The 17,528-nt window shown below is 37.7% G+C and overlaps 1 protein-coding gene across 1 annotated transcript in view; it reads right to left on the bottom strand.

Moving 5' to 3' along the window:
• CFAP47 (cilia and flagella associated protein 47) overlaps positions 1–17,528 on the bottom strand; it is a gene marked incomplete at its 5' end in the record, with an annotated part of 422,483 nt that overhangs the window by 38,108 nt on the left and 366,847 nt on the right. Inside the window, 2 exons of the mRNA XM_080795480.1 lie at positions 5,667–5,828; positions 8,885–9,056. Coding sequence (XP_080651606.1) covers positions 5,667–5,828; positions 8,885–9,056 — 334 coding nt within the window. The remainder of the gene's footprint in view (positions 1–5,666; positions 5,829–8,884; positions 9,057–17,528) is intronic.

The following is a 17,528-nucleotide window of genomic DNA, read 5'->3' as shown; positions in this document are numbered from 1 at the left end:
AAGTAATGGATAAGACACTCTGAGAATAGTGACTTTGTTTTCCTTAAGACTGAAGCACAAGATCTGTTTTAGACAGCGGAAAGAAGAAATCAGAAAGGTCAGAGAGAGCTAGGACCATGAACAGCATGCATAATTTAGATGCTGCTTTGTGTAAGCAACAGGAAAGCATCAGATGCTTTTGACAAGGGAAGTCACAAGTTACTAACATTGTTTTAAGAGGATTGGTTTTAGTGCAATGTATAAAGTAGATTGGAATGAAAGGGACGACAGACAGAGAATCCAATGAGGTGATTTCTATTGCTCAAACATAAAGGAAAAACCATCTGAACTATTACTGAGCTAAAATATATATATAAGTAGCAAAGGATAACATCATTGGGTATAATCGAAAAATACAATTTAGGGAGCTTATTTCCAACTTTTTTTTTTTTGCTAATACTGCATTTGAAAAAATATTGGTTATGATAAAATCAGTTGAAACCATTTCTATAGTCTTGAAAAGCTTTTTGAATGTATTAAATATATTTACATTTAAACAACAATATCTAATAATTTGAAGTATCTTTGGAGATTGTAGAATAAGACTACCCAACTTCAAGACTTACTATAAAGCTACAGTAATCAAGACAGTGTGGTATTGGCCAAAGAATAGGCAGATAGATCAGTGGAACAGAACAGAGAGTCTAGAAATAGACACACACATATATAGTCAACTGATCTTTGACAAAGGGCAAAGGAAATACAATGGAGCAAAGAGATTCTCTTCAACAAGTGGTGCTGGAACAACTGGACATCTGTATGCAAAAAAAAAAAAAAAATCTAGACACATACTTTATACCCACTACAAAATTTAACTCAAAATGGATCATAAACCCAAATTCAAAACACAAATCCATGAAGCTAGTATAAGATAACATAAAAGAAAACCTAGATAACCTTGAGTATGGTGATGCCTTATTAGATATTAGAGCAAAGACACAATTCATGAAAGAAAAATTGGTAAGTTGGATTCTATTAACATCAAAAACTTCTCCTCTGTGATGGACAATATCAAGAGAATTAGAACACAAGCTACAGACTGGGAGAAAGTATTTGTGAAAGACACATTTGATAATGGACTATTATGCATGATATGTAAAGAACTCTTAAAACTCGACAATAAAAAAAACCCCAAACAACCCGACTTAAAAATGGGCCAAAGACTCTATCACACACCTTACCAAAGAAGGTATACACATGTCAAATAAGCATTTGAAAAGATGCACTGTGCACCAAGTCATTAGGGAAATGCAAACTAAAACTACAGTGAGATACCACCACACTTCTTTCAAAATGGCCAAAATCTAGAACACTGATAGCATCATATGCTGATGAGGGTATAGACCAACAGGAACTGGCATTCACAATCGGTGAGAGTACAAACTGGCACAGCCATTTAGGAACACAGTTAGGCAATTTCTTACAAAACTAAACATACCCTTACCATAGGATCCAGCAATCATGCTCCTGGGTGTTTACCCCGAAGATTTGAAAACTTATATCCACAGTAAAACCTGTACCCAGATGTTTATAGCAGCTTTGTTCACAATTGCCAAAACGTGGAAGCAACCAAGACATCCTTTAGCAGGTGAATGGGTAAATAAGCTGTGGTATATCCAGACAGTAGAATATTACTCAATGCTTTTAAAAAAATGAGTTATCAAGTCATGAAAAGACATGGATAAACTTCACATGCATATCACTAAGTAAAGAAGCCAGCATGAAAAGGCTACATACTCTATGATTCCAATTATATAACATTTGAAAAAGTCTAAACTAGGAGACTAGGTTTCCAGGGGTAGGAGAGAGAGATGAATAGGAAGAGCACTGAGGATTTTTTTAGTGAAGTGAAAATACTCTGTATATTATAATGATGCATGCATGTCATTGTTATTCTTTCTAAATTCATAGAATGTATAACACCAAGAGTGAATCAATCCCAAGGTAAACTATGGACTTTTGGTGATCTTGATGTGTCAATGTAGGTTCATCCTAAGTAAAAAATGTACCATTCCAGTGGGTGAAGTTGACAATCAGGAAGGCTATGCATGAGTGGGGGCAGGAGGTGTATGAGAAACCTCTGCACCTTCTTCTCAAATTCTGTCATAAACCTAATACTGTTTAAAAAACAGGTTGTTGTTTTTTTTAAAGACTACATACTGGGTGATTTTATTTATATATAATATCCAGAAAAGGCACGATTATAGACACGGAAAGCAAATCACTGGTTGCCTGAGACTGGGGGTAGGAGCAGGAGTTGAATGCAAAGGGACTTGAGGGGTATTTTGGGAGAAATGGGAGAGTTCTAAACCTGGAATGTGGTTATGATTGCAAATTCTACAATTTTTCAAAGAAGTTATTGAAATGTATACTTACAATGAAATTTTATGGCATGTTTGTTATATCTTAAAAACAGGTGTAAAATATATTGTACATGTGAGATAGGTAAAAGTATTATGGTCATTCTGTCTATGCTATCACAAGTGTAACAAGGATAGCTATGGTGGAGCAGAATAATAATACAGAAAATAGAATCAATATAGGTCACCTGATCATCTCTGCTTAGTTAAACCACTTCATAACCCCAAACCATTAAAGTTTACTGAAAAATAATCCATTGACCTTTAAAATATTTTCTAGATATGTCTCCTGAGGCAAGGGAAATAAAAGCAAAAAATAAACTATTGGGACTGCATCAGAATAAAAAGCTCCTGCATAGAGAAAGAAACAATCAACAAAACTAAAAGACAACCTACTGAATGGGAGATGGTATTTGCAAATGACATATCTAATTAAGGTTAGTATCCAAAATCTATAAAGAACCAATACAATTCAACACCCGAAAAACAAATAATCTAATTTAAAAATGGGCAAAGTTATGAACAGACTTTTCTCCAAAGAAGACACATGGAAAGATGCTCAGCATTAGGGAAATGCAGATCAATGAGATATTACTTCACACCTGTCAGAATGGCTAAAATTACCAACACAGGAAACAACAGGTATTGATGAGGATGCAGAGTAAAGGGAAACCTCTTTCACTGTTGGGAATGCAAACTGGTGCAGTCACTCTGGAAAACAGTATAGAGGTCCCCCAAAAAAGTTAAAAATAAGAGGTGCCTGGGTGGCTCACTTGGGTAAGCATCCAACTTCTATTTCAGCTCAGGTCATGATCTCAGGGTTGTAAGATGGAGCCCCAGGTCAGGCTCCGCACTCACCATAGGGTCTGCTTGAGATTCTCTCCCTTTCACTCTCCCCCCGTCTCTGTCCCTCTCCCCACCTGTGTGCATGTGTGCTCTCTCTCTCTAAAATAAATAAATAAAATCTGTTTAAAAAGTTAAAAATAGAACTACCCTATGATCCAGGAATTGCACTTCTAAGTATGTACCCAAAGGAGACAAATTCAGAGAGACACGTGAATCCTGATATTTATGGTAGCATTATCAACAATAGCCAAGTTAGGGAAAGAGCCCAAATGTCCACTGACAGAAGAATGGATGAAGAAGACGGGGGGGGGGGGAGGGGGGTCTATGTATACAATGAAATATTACTCAGCCATCAAAAAGAATTAAATCTTGGAATTTGCAAAGATGTGGATGGAGCTAGAGAACATTATGCTAAGTGAAATGAGTCAGTCAGATAGAGTCAAATACCATATGATCTCACCCATATATGGAATTTATGGGGGAAACAAAAAGAGAGGCAAACCAGGAAAAAGACTCCTAACTACACAGAAAAAACTAAGGGTTACTGGAGGGGAGATGGGTGGAGGATAGGATAGGTGATGGGGATTAAGGAGGCACTTGTTGTGATGAGCACCAGGTATTATGTGGAAGTGCTGAATCACTATATTTTACAGCTGAAATTAATATATACACTGTATGTTGACTGGAATTTAATAAAAACTTGAAAAAAAAAACCTACAGTGAGCTATTACCTTGCACCTGTCAGAATGGCTAAAATCAAAAACACAAGAAACAACAGGTGTTGGTGAGGATGTGGAGGAAAAGGAACCCTCGTGCACTGTTGGTGAGAATACAAATTGCTGTAGCTACTGTAGAAAACAGTACAGAGGTTCCTCAAAAAGTTAAACACATGGGGTGCCTGGGTGGCTCAGTGTGTTAAGCCTCTGCCTTCAGCTCGGGTCATGATCTTGGGGTCCTGGGATCGAGCCCCACATCGGGCTCTCTGCTCATCGGGGAGTCTGCTTCTCCCTCTCTCTGCCTGCATCTCTGTCTACTTGTGATCTCTCTCTGTCAAATGAATAAATAAAATCTTAAAAAAAAAAAGTTAAACACAGAACTACCCTATGATCCAGCAATCGCACTCCTGGGTATTTGCCCAAAGAACACAAAACACTAATCCAAAAGGATATACGTAGCCCTATGTTTGTTTATTGCAGCATGATTTACAATAGCTGAATTATGGAAGCAGCCCAAGTATCCACTGATAGATAAATGGATAAAGAAGAAATGGTACACACACACACACACACACACACACGCTTCAGCCATAAGAAAAATGGAAATTTTGCTATTTGCAATAGCAAGGAGGGAGGGAGAGAGTATTATGCAAAGTGAACTTAGTCAGAGAAAGACAAATACCATGTGATTTTACTCACATGTGGAATTTAAGAAACAAAACAAACAAACAAAGAAAAAAAAAAAAACAAAGAGAGAGGCAAACCAAGAAATGGACTCTTAACTACAGAGAACAAACTGATGGTTACCAGAGGGGAGGGGTGGGGGGAAGGGTAAAAGAGGTGACAGGGATCAAGAATACACTTATTATCAAGAGCACTGAGTAATGTACAGAATTGTTGATCACTATACTGTATGCCCCCAAATATAACATTGTATGTTCACTTTACTAGAATTAAAATAAAAAAAAAACTTAATGAGAGTGGGCTATAAAAATACATTAATAAGGGGCGCCTGGGTGGCTCAGTGGATTAAAGCCTCTGCCTTCGGCTCAGGTCATGATCTCAGGGTCCTGGGATCAAGCCCCGCATCCAGCTCTCTCCCCAGTGGGGAGCCTGCTTCCTCCTCTCTCTCTGCCTGCCTCTCTGCCTACTTGTGATCTCTGTCTGTCAAATAAATAAATAAATAAATAAATAAAAATACATTAATAACAGTCTCTGAAAAACAAATAGAGGGGAGCCTGGGTGGCTGAGTCAGTTAAGTGTCCAACTCTTGATTTCAGTTCAGGTCATGATCTCAGGGTCCTAAGATCAAGTCCCTCATCAGGCTCCACACTCAGCACAGAGTCTGCTTGAGATTCTCTCTCTCCCTCTGCCCATGCTCATGTGCTCTCTTTCTCTCTCTCTCTCTCTCTCAAATAAATAAATAAAATCTTAAAGAAAAAAGAAAGACAAATAGAAATATCATCCTAAATTTCAGTTTCTATTTACTTTTGTTTCTTGTGTTTTTGGTCTTTACTTTGCAGACTATTTTCCCAATGTTTAATTAGAAGTTATGAAATATATTAATCTGATTCATAGAAGCAATACTTCTCTGGATTAAACAGCGAAAGATGACATAATGGAATTTTCCATCTTAAATTTTTTTCTCAGTTCAGCATAAGTTAAATTCACAAAACCAGTTACATACTTTTGCTTGATATATTACCTCGTCTGACTTGTCAGCCTGAAGTCAACAACAGATTCCTTAAATAAACCAATGCCTTCAATATCAATGACATCATCCACATCAGGCTCAGTAGCAACCAACGTTATGGGAAACTTCCAAATCCCATCTGTTATGCACTCCACTTTCAGGGTAATATGAGTCCTTAAACAGAAAAAAAGATTACAAAAGGATACTCCAGGAAAACAAGCAAAAAGAGAATACAATATAGCAGACCAATATCTAGGGTGAAAATGTAAGCAAACCTTGTGGTTTTGGTAAAAAATACGTGTACTTTTAATTCTTTTTAAAATTTTTTATTTATTTTTATTTTTTAAAAGATTTTATTTATTCATTTGAGAGAGAGAGATACAGAGAGAACACAAGCAGTGGGAAAAGAGAGAGGGAGAGGGAGAAGCAGACTCCCTGCTAAGCTGGGAGCCCAGAGAGGGGCTCCATGTGGGGCTCCATCCCAGGACTGGGAGATGATGACCTGAGCTGAAGGCAGATGCTTAACCATCTGAGCCACCCAGGCACCCCCAGGACTTTTAATTAAAAAAAAAAAATGCAGGTGACTGTGAATTGCATTTTAGGAATAAATTTTAGGTCTTTGATTATGTTATCAATCTCCTTGTGAGATAATTATTTTGTAACACATCTTATCTATGCCCTAGTTATTTACTAAGAACCAGTAAAATATGCAGAATTGACTGCAAGTTTTCTGTAACCAGCACAGAATATCATAGGTAACATTTAAGAATCCAAGGCTACGTTGGCAAAGGGACCCAGGTGTTATACAGATAGGTCTGTATGGAAATTTTGTTCAAAAGGAAACACTGTGAGAAAGTTTTTTAAATTCTTATTTCATGTAGAAAAAATTATATTTCCTGTGGACACTTACAAAGCTCATAAAATTGACTTAAAGATTTTAAAAATAAAATTGTAATTTTGACTGAAATTAAAAGGCCACAAACACTTTACGTAATAACTTATAATTAAGTGGCAGCTGAATTAATGAAGTGAGTAGAGATCGCCTTTCTAAGCATTTGGCTCTGAAGGAGAGTGGAAACAGGGCAGTAGGTGAAACTGAGGAATGATTACTTGTTTGTTTGCTTGCTTAGGGTGGAAATAATGCAAACATGTAATGGTGTGACTGCAATATTGTATGTCAGATTGGAAAAAGAAATCCCAATCCTTTTACATAAAACTTTCAGAAAGAACAGCAGGTCAAGAGTTCCAGGAGAAAGTTGAGCTAAGACAATTATTATTTCTTAAGAAACCCTAAGACAAATGATATTGATCATTTATTTATTAAAAAATGTTTAGACCTGTGTTAAATTAGAATCATCCGGCTGATTCATAACCATAATACTAACTATTAATCTCTCAAGTTTTTGTATTAGACCCTTGATTTTTACTGAAAGAAAAGGTCAAGACCTATAGAAATAACCTTATTTGTTTTTGTAAAAACCATCAGTTAGGGCCCTGATCATTATTTTTTTTATTATTACATACACTATTCTGTGAAAAGAGGAATGTAAAAAAATCACCTTGTATTAACTGTTGTGAAATAATGTTATATTTTCTTTTCACCAAAACATGAAAATTTTGTTTTCTTTTTTACTTCGCCAAACAGGAAGAAAATAACTGAATTTAATACTTATTTTACTTATATAGGTAAAGCATGGCTTAGGTATAATTATTTTCTTGTTCTTTTTCATAATTTAGAGCTATTGGGTTCATTTTGGTTTTTCTCATTTAACTGTGTGTCTTCCAGCGAACCATCCCAAATAAATAAGGAAGAAGGAATGACAAATGTAAATGAATACATACATATACACACAAAACAGAATTATTAAACTAGATCAGAATATCACACAGCACTCACAAAAATTTATGAATCATGCATACAAGTTATCCTAAATCAGTTTTGCAAACATTCACCAAGAAGCTCTAAATCCACAAAATGTTGAAGGGGTATAAATTCATACTGGTTGTGTTCATATTCACCAATGATAACATTCTCCCCTTCTGGTTGTTGCTGGTAATTTCCGTATCACTAAATCAACATAACCCTAACCTAAATGTGAAAAAAAAAATACTATGAAACAAACACAAAAGCTATCAAAACGGAAGAGAAGATAAATGTTTACAGTATACTACTTTCTTGGAGCTTGGTTTTACTACTGTTTCCTGAAGATGACCCTGGTATCTTTTAGTTATTGAACTATATAGTCAGGGCACATGGCTACATCAAATACCTAGTTAAACTATAGAAAAGATTAAAAGAACAGGTAATACTTCAGCTGTCTTTTCATTGCGAGGCTGTATTTTGTACTTTGTGTGCATTGTGGTATTGATCGGTATCTCTGTATTAAGACATAAAGAAAGCCCTATTTCAGATGTGACCTATCATATAGCATTTGCATGTGCTAAGTACCAGCTGCCTGAGAAGTAAATATAAACACACTGGATGAGGTTTCGCAGAAGAAAGACATTCAAAGTCACTATTCTCACAGATTCCAATATGATCTTAAACCTGACTAAAGGACGTGCAATGATAGAGTTTTGGTGGTAAAACGGAAATGACAGCAACTACAAAGTAGAACACAGCTGAGGCATTTTTTATCATTCGAACTGGTTCTTTGAAGTAGTATCAAGAAACATGATGTTGGGGTGTCTGGATGGCTCAATACAAGTGTCCGACTAGTGATTTTGGTTCAGGTCATGATCTCAAGGATCACAAGATTGAGCCCCGCACCAGACTCTGTGCTCAGTGGCATGTCTGCTTGAAGATTCCGTCCCTCTGCCCAACCCCTGTCCTGACTTGCTCTCTCAAATAAACAAATTAGTTTAAAAAAAAAAAAAAAAAAGGAAACATCATGTTTTAATGCACAGCACCAAGTCAGTAATATTTTTAAAAATTTTACAAAGTGCACTGCTATTCTGTGAATATTATACCCTAATGATCTCTGGGAGGTCACAATTTGTGAAGGATATCTTAGATTTCTAATCATTTGGACTATTTTTTCTCATCAGAATACTTTTCAGAGTTTGATAGCTAGACATAATCTAGCCCAAAATATTGACTTCAACAGCATCACAAAGTAATACAATCCAAACATAAAAGATGGAAAGAAAAATCAACATTATTTTGTTTAATAGAGTAATAATATGTAGTTTCAAAAAGTAATAATATTATTTAAAGAAAAGAGATTTACCTCAATGGTTTCTTTGGAGCAAATACCACATTGAAGACCAATGTTATTGTTTCAGTTTCGATATGATAAGATTTTTTCATGATATATAAAGCTACACAGGATTCTAAGCTAGACTTCATAACTTCGGATTCAAATTGAATTTCATATTCAAATTCACGTTTCACAGGCGTACCTATGAAAATAAAGATTGAAATGACTTCAACTTAACTAAACATATATAGATTGAGAATCAATTACGTGTCAACACTAATAAGGCACAGGTATTTAGAGGGAAGGAGAGGGTTTATGTTATTTACCTTTGTGTTCATAATATCTAGTGCATTACTATGTATATAACAGTACTCAGTTATGCTTTTGTTAAAAGGTAAATAGACAAATGAATGAATAAAAAAAATAAATGCAGAAGACAACTCCCACCACCTTAAATCTTTAAAATTCAGATTTATGAAGCAAGAAATAGCCAGATGGAAATTAACAATCAATATTTACCATAAAATATAAATAAAACAGCCTAGTCTTTAGTCTTTTATAAATATATTAAAAGTTTATAGATTTGTAATTTATAAAGAAAGATTTGAATTAAGTTTAAACAATATTAAAACAGCATCCCAATTAATTTGGGCACAATTTTCAAGGTCTGGTATATTTTAATAAAAGAGAGAGTTCTTCATGTTTTAGTCTAGGGTTTTAGAGACAACCTAGTTAACCATACTTTCTTAACCAGTAGGTTGCCAGAGGAAAGTTATAGCAGGGTTCTGTTGGGTACATGTGAAAAATATCTTAAATCCAGTACTGGCATGTACAAGAGGAGCACAAACATCTAACTCTCCGCATACACGTAAGGAGCCCAAATGCCAAATAGAGAATTTGTTGCATATGGATCATAGAAAAGATGTCAGGAAACCATAACCTGACCTGGTCCACAGCTGAGGTAATTTCTAAAGTTTGTCTCTACTGTATAACGGTAAATGTGATCCTTGGATTCACAGAACTGATAGCCACCTTTCTTAAAGCAATCCAAACAGAAAACAGACCACCTTTAAGAAATAGTTGATTATAATGTATGCTGTAGAACTCTAAAAAACAGCATGGCTGTAACAAGCCCAAGTCACATTTAATGATTATCCAAAACCTTATTCATGTAAAACAATCGGTTGACCCACACCTTTACAAGGTCCCTTTTTTTCTTTTTCCACATGTGAAAGTATATTTCTTATCTCCTGAATTGCTGATTTTTATCCTGTTGGCAAAATCGGCAATTATTGTACCTATCAATAACCTGTCTTTGCTATAGCAAAATCAATGTGTCTACATATAATGTGTCTATTTGTTCTGGGAATGATACACGGAAAGGTTCCATAGGAAGGCATAATCCATACAAAGAAAGAGCATTTAAGAATTTTAGAGTGGTTAATGGGAGATAAAATTTCCATTGCATTCAAATAACATAATATTTTTAAAGCAAATACTGTATGTAGTTGAGCTCTACATCTGTTTCTACTTAATTACTAAAGTCTTTATGGGAATTCTTGTGTCAGAATGAAGACAAGAAATGAGAAGCTAAATTTAGTTTCAGAAGCATTGAACTCCCTGTGGAGAATCTGTTACTATGGATGTTATAATTGTAATCATAAGAAGATCCTCTGGTACAAAATAGAGACATGATTACCAGCTGAAGGACAGGAGGTGAGACAAGTAGAAACAATATGAATATATTTTTCAAACTACACATATCCCCCTTGCCTGTAGCTGGAATATATTGCTCTGAACCCATAAAGGAGAGGGAAAGAAGAAAGCTGAACAAAATCACAATAAACTGACATTCAGTATTATATCTTAAAAATAATCTGTTAGAGTCTCTGCATTTTATTTGGAAAGTCATATTACCAAGTGAGAAACATGGCTTTTGTTAGGCTCTTAATTTGAAGAGAAACTATGCAGTATTTTTATGTGGATTGGGTGGATAAGCCCTAAGACAGTGAGGCCAGGATAAATTAATTATGTGATCGTTAGATAAAATTAATCCCTTATGACAAACATAGCTCATAATTCTAAAAGAATGCCTGCACACTTCTAAAAAAGAGTATCTAAATAAATGTAGTTTCCCTTAACATACATTACAATTTCAAAGTTACAAGTCAACAGTCCTCGAGACTACCGTAAGAAATTTTTCAACACTGAGGGAAAATCCTATCGTTTTTAAGCAAACCCTTAAAAAGGCACTTAAATTCATGAAACTAACAGGATAAATATATATTTGACTTCAATTGTGTTTTACCAGTATGTAAAAAGCTTTCCTTGAAATGACCAGTGATTCAAGGTTAGAAATTAAGAAAGCGCCTCCTAGACATCATGAGAGCAGCATGGGGGAGTTTTCCAGGGCGGAAACCACCTTAACGCATTTGAGAAAGAACTTACATGGATGAAGCAGAGGAAGTGGCAAGAATTTGTCAAAAGATGAAGTGGGCAAAGTAGGTAAGACTATACAGGTCATGGTGAGGAATTGGGACTTTTAAGAATAACAGAAGACCACTGAATGTTTTTTTTTTTTTTAAAGATTTTATTTATTTATTTGACAGACGGAGATCACAAGTAGACAGAGAAGCAGGCAGAGAGAGAGAGAGGAGGAAGCAGGCTCCCTGCCGAGCAGCGAGCCCGATGCGGGGCTCGATCCCAGAATTCTGGGATCACGACCTGAGCCGAAGTCAGAGGCTTCAACCCACTGAGCCACCCAGGCGCCCCACCACTGAATGTTTTAAATATGTCAGTAACATGCTCTTTTAATGGCAAATTGAGCAAAAGGGGATTAGAAGAGAACTTAAGGAAGTTTCTACAGTGGTTCAGGCCAGGTGGTGGCTTGCACAAGGGTGAGAGGAAGATGTAGATTAAAATCAAATAATGTCCTGCTCTGTATAAAGTGGGAGATACGTGAGCAGGCATGACTGGCGATTAGAATCACCAGCTTATCACTTCTGTCCTGTATTCATACCCTTTACATATATACAAAATATCTAATCAAACACGTTTCAGAGAATTTCATAGTATGATATCTATATCTATCTATATCCATCTATATCCATATCCATATCTATCTATTGTGTCACAAAAGAATGCTGGTGATAATCATTTGGGTATGGCAGCAGAATCATTTATTGAACAGAAGGGGCATGTCTCCCAGCCAGATAGTGTCCCTGCATAATTATCATTCAACCTAATGCCTCTATCATAGTGACAATAAATCATGCAGTGGGAGCTACATTGGCCAGTGGTTTGTTACTAAGGTGAATTTTCTCAGGGCAATGACTGAATTTTATTCAATGTGGAAGAATATCAGTCATTTAAAAAAAAAAGGAAAACACCTGACTAAATATGATTATCAAAAAGTATTGAATTAGGTTCAAAAGTCTAGACTTTGGGGGAGACAAGACGGCGGGGAAGTAGGAGGAGGCGCCTTTTCAACCTGTACCCTAAAGTGAGCTGATTACCTACCAAAGAACTCCGATCACCCATGAAATCAGCCTGAGATCAGAATTATACACGTCTGGATCTCTACGGGGGGCAGAAGACGCCAGTGGGCAGGTAAAGTGGAGTGGGAACGTAGGACTGATATCAGAAGATAAACAAAAGGGGGAGGGAGCCACCAGAGGCGACCAATTGGAAAATAATACCCCAATACGAGAGTGCCCTGCATCTGGGGACCAGCATTAACTTGGAGTCTGGTTGAAAGCACTCAAAAGAGCAAAGGATCGCGGGGGGGGGGGGAAATTGTGGGAATCGGGGCGGCTAGGGACAGGGGCTTAAGTCCCCAGACCCAGGACAGCCTCCCCTGGCGCTGAGCCAGAGAGAGTGCGGCGGAGAAACCTGGTCTTTGTCCCTGAGCCGCCAGTGCACCCGAGAACGAGTGGAGTCCGGCTCCCGTGAGGGGCTGGGAGCCACACCAGACGGCAGAACGCGCACCTTGCTGGAGATGCGCATGTGCCTCACCCTCCCCTGAGAGAGGTGCACGAACGCCCAGCCTGGTGTTCTCGGACCCACACGGCGATAGAGCCCATAGAGCCGATATAGCCGGAGAGGCCGAGCTCCAAACCCTCCCCTGGGAGAGGTGCGCGCAAGCCCGGCGCTCTTAGCCCCGGCCAGCGGGAAAATCTCACTGTGCGATGGCTGCTTGAAACCTCTCTGGTGGTCTGGAGCTGCCCAGACAGCCACAGCTGCCTTGGTTTTGCATACAAGCAGGAGATCCTGCGTCCCCAGGGACCGCGACTCAGAACCTGCTCTGCCAGTGGCCCAGCGGCTGCAGCACCTGCAGGGGAGCAGACTGAGGCTTCTCTCTGAGAGGGAGGTCGGGGTGCAGTTTTCTTTCCTCTAAACCTCCAAAAACCATCAAAAGCTGTCAAGGCGAGAGAAAAGAAGTGAACAAACATAAAAACCTCCAGAGAACAAAATCCTGAAAAAACTGTTTTTCTCAGAGCCCACCCCCTTGAGGGGGGCGGGAGGACTTAACTCAGGGAACATCATTGACTGAAAACCCACGTGGCAGCCCCCTCCCCCAGAAAACAAGTCAGGAAAGAAAAAAAAAAAAGACTACAAGGGAACAACCACCACTACTTCATAGATACAACTTTTATTTTTAATTCATTCCCACTATTCTGGTTCATTTTTTTTCCTTTTTTTATATAGATAATTTTTTAACCTATTTACCATCACAGTGAGATGTCCAGTACATCAAATTCCATAATAAACTTCTAACCTGAATTTTTTGATACATACACGTGTTTTTCTTTTGCTTTTCTATTTTTTTAATTTTGTAAAAAATTTTAGTTTAGTTTAGTCCAGTTTATTCCTTTTTTATTTTTATTTTCTAATATTCATATAGAGTTAAACGTCAAGGTAACCCCCTTTCTCCAATCAATGCTACCCCTATAGGTGAACCAATTTTTAATCCCCCTTTTTCTTAGGAAAGTTGAGTCCTTTAACAAAGGTATCAAGATACATCCAGGAAGAATCAAAATAACCTTCCTTGCCCACACTGAGAATCTATAACCATGCTCCCATCTTTTTCTTCTGCCAGTGTCTCTGTGTATTTATGTTTGTCCTGATAGTATATAAATCTTACACTTGGGGTTCTTCTTGATGAGGTTCCTCCCTTTTTTGCTTATATATATATATTTTTTTTCTCTCGTCATATACTTTTATCAGTCTTTTTGTTTGTCTGTTTTTGTTTGTATACGTCATAAATCTTACCCTGGGGCCCATTTGGGCTGAACCTTCTCTTTTATCTTCCCTTTTTTTCCTGTCTCTCTCTCTCTCTCTCTCTCTTTTTTCTTTTTCTTTTCTTTTTTCTCTCATTTGGGTGGGGAATCCTGAGTGCTCAGAAGCGTTCCAGGGTGCACCTTGACGGCACCACAGTTGATACATCCAGCTACATCTATCCAGTCATCTCTCAGCAAAATGACTAGGGGGAGGAATCCCCAACAGAAGAAAAATACAGAGGATGGGCCTTCTGCAACAGAGCTAATGGCTATCAACATAGACAATATGTTGGAAAGAGAATTCAGGCTAACAATTATCCACGCAATAGCTAGGCTGGAGAAAGCCATGGATGACCAAACGGAATTGATTAAGGCAGAATTGAAAGCGACCAGGGATGATGTTCATAATGTTAGGGCAGAGCTGAAGGCCACCAGGGATGAGGTTCACAATGCTCTCAGTGAGTTCCAATCTAATCTAAATTCTCTAAAAGCTAGGGTAACTGAGGCAGAAGATAGAATTAGTGATCTGGAGGACAAACAAATAGAGAGAAAGGATCAAGAGGAAGCCTGGAACAAACAGCTTAGAAGCCACGAAAACAGAATCAGGGAAATAAATGATGCCATGAAACGTTCCAATGTCAGAATTATTGGAATCCCTGAAGGGGAGGAGAAAGAAAGAAGTCTAGAAGATATAGTGGAACAAGTTCTTCATGAAAATTTTCCCATTCTTGCGAATGGAACAAGTGTTCATGTACTAGAATTAGAAAGGTCTCCCCCCAAGATTATAAATTCAAAAAAAAACATCCAGGCATCTCATAGTAAAATTGAGGAATCATAATTGTAGATACAATCTCTTGAAAGCCACTAGGACAAAGAAGCTCCTTACATACAGAGGAAAGCCCATCAGAATAACGTCAGACCTGTCCACAGAGACCTGGCAAGCCAGAAAGGGCTGGCAAGATATATTCAGGGCACTAAATGAGAAGAACATGCAGCCAAGAATACTTTATCCAGCAAGACTGACATTCAAAATGGATGGAGAGATAAAGAGTTTCCAAGACCGGCAAGGCTTAAAAGACTATGCAACCACCAAGCCGACACTACAGGAAATATTAAGGGGGGTTCTATAAAAGAGGAAAAATCCTAAGAATAGCATTGAACAGAAATATAGAGACAATCGACAGAAAGAAAGACTTCAAAGATAACACAATGTCAATAAAAAGTATCTCTCAATAATCACTCTCAATGTGAATGGCCTAAATGCACCCATAAAACGACACAGGGTTGCAGATTGGATAAAACGACAGGACCCATCCATATGTTGTCTACAAGAGACCCACTTTGAACCTAAAGATACACCCAGACTGAAAGTGAAGGGATGGAGAAGCATCTTTCATGCCAATGGGCCTCAAAAGAAGGCCGGGGTAGCGATTCTCATATCAGATAAATTAGATTTTAAACTAAAGACGGTAGTCAGAGATACAGAAGGACACTACATAATTCTTAAAGGGACTATCCACCAAGATGATCTAACAATTGTAAATATCTATGCCCCCAATATGGGAGCAGCCAATTACATAAGAAAACTATTAATCAAGATAAAGAGTCATATTGATATGAATACATTAATAGTAGGAGATCTTAACACGCCTCTCTCAGAAATAGACAGACCATCGAAGCAGAAAATCAATAAAGAAATAAGAGCATTGAATGACACATTGGACCAGATGGACCTCATATATATATACAGAACATTCCACCCTAAAACAACAGAATACTCATTCTTCTCAAGTGCACATGGAACCTTCTCCAGAATAGACCACATACTGGGTCACAAATCAGGGCTCAACGGATACCAAAAGACTGAGATTATTCCCTGCATATTCTCAGATCACAATGCTTTGAAACTGGAGCTCAATCACAAGGAAAAGTTCAGAAGGAACTCAAACACCTGGAAGCTAAAGACCACCTTGCTTAAGAATGCTTGGATCAACCAGATCAAAGAAGAACTCAAACAATTTATGGAAACCAATGAGAATGAAGACACTTCACTCCAAAACCTATGGGATAGAGCAAAGGCGGTCCTAAGGGGGAAATTCATAGCCATCCAAGCCTCCCTCAAAAAAATTGAAAAATCCAGAATAAACCAGCTGTCTCTACACCTTAAAGAACTAGAGAATCAACAACAAATCAAACCAACTCCACACGTAAGAAGGGAAATCATCAAGATTAGAGCAGAGATCAATGAGGTAGAAACCAGAGATACAGTAGAACGTATCAATGAAACTAGAAGCTGGTTTTTTGAAAGAATCAATAAGATCGATAAACCACTGGCCACACTAATCCAAAAGAAAAGAGAGAAAGCCCAAATTAATACAATTATGAATGAAAAGGGAGAGATCACAACTAACACCAAGGAAGTAGAAACAATCATCAGAAGCTATTATCAACAGTTATATGCCAATAAGCTAAGCAACCTAGATGAAATGGATGCATTCCTGGAAAACTATAAACTCCCAAAATTGAACCAGGAAGAAATTGACAACCTGAATAGACCGATATCTAGTAACGAGATTGAAGCAGTGATCAAAAACCTCCCAAAAAACAAGAGCCCAGGACCTGACGGATTCCCTGGGGAATTCTATCAAACTTTCAAAGAAGAAATAATACCTATTCTCCTGAAGCTGTTTCAAAAAATTGAAGCAGAAGGAAAACTTCCAGACTCTTTTTATGAAGCCAGCATTACCCTGATCCCCAAACCAGGCAAAGACCCTACCAAAAAGGAGAATTTCAGACCAATATCACTGATGAATATGGATGCTAAGATTCTCAACAAGATCCTAGCAAACAGGATCCAACAGCACATTAAAAAGATTATCCACCATGACCAGGTGGGATTCATCCCTGGGTTACAAGGATGGTTCAACATTCGCAAATCAATCAATGTGATAGAACAAATCAATAAGAGAAGAGAGAACCACATGATCCTCTCAATTGATGCAGAAAAAGCTTTTGACAAAATCCAGCATCCGTTCCTGATTAAAACGCTTCAAAGTATAGGGATAGAGGGAACATTCCTGAACTTCATCAAATCTATCTATGAAAAACCCACAGCAAATATCATCCTCAATGGGAAAAAGCTTGCAGCCTTTCCGTTGAGATCAGGAACACGACAAGGATGCCCACTTTCACCACTCTTGTTCAACATAGTATTAGAAGTCCTAGCAACAGCAATCAGACAACAAAGAGAAATAAAAGGTATCCAAATTGGTGAGGAAGAAGTCAAACTCTCTCTCTTCGCAGATGACATGATTCTTTATATGGAAAACCCAAAAGACTCCACCCCCAAACTACTAGAACTCATACAGCAATTCAGTAATGTAGCTGGATACAAA

Source organism: Martes martes (genome assembly GCF_963455335.1).
Source record: "Martes martes genome assembly, chromosome: X".
NCBI classification, from domain to species: domain Eukaryota; kingdom Metazoa; phylum Chordata; class Mammalia; order Carnivora; family Mustelidae; genus Martes; species Martes martes.
This window is presented reverse-complemented; position numbering and strand designations above follow the sequence as displayed.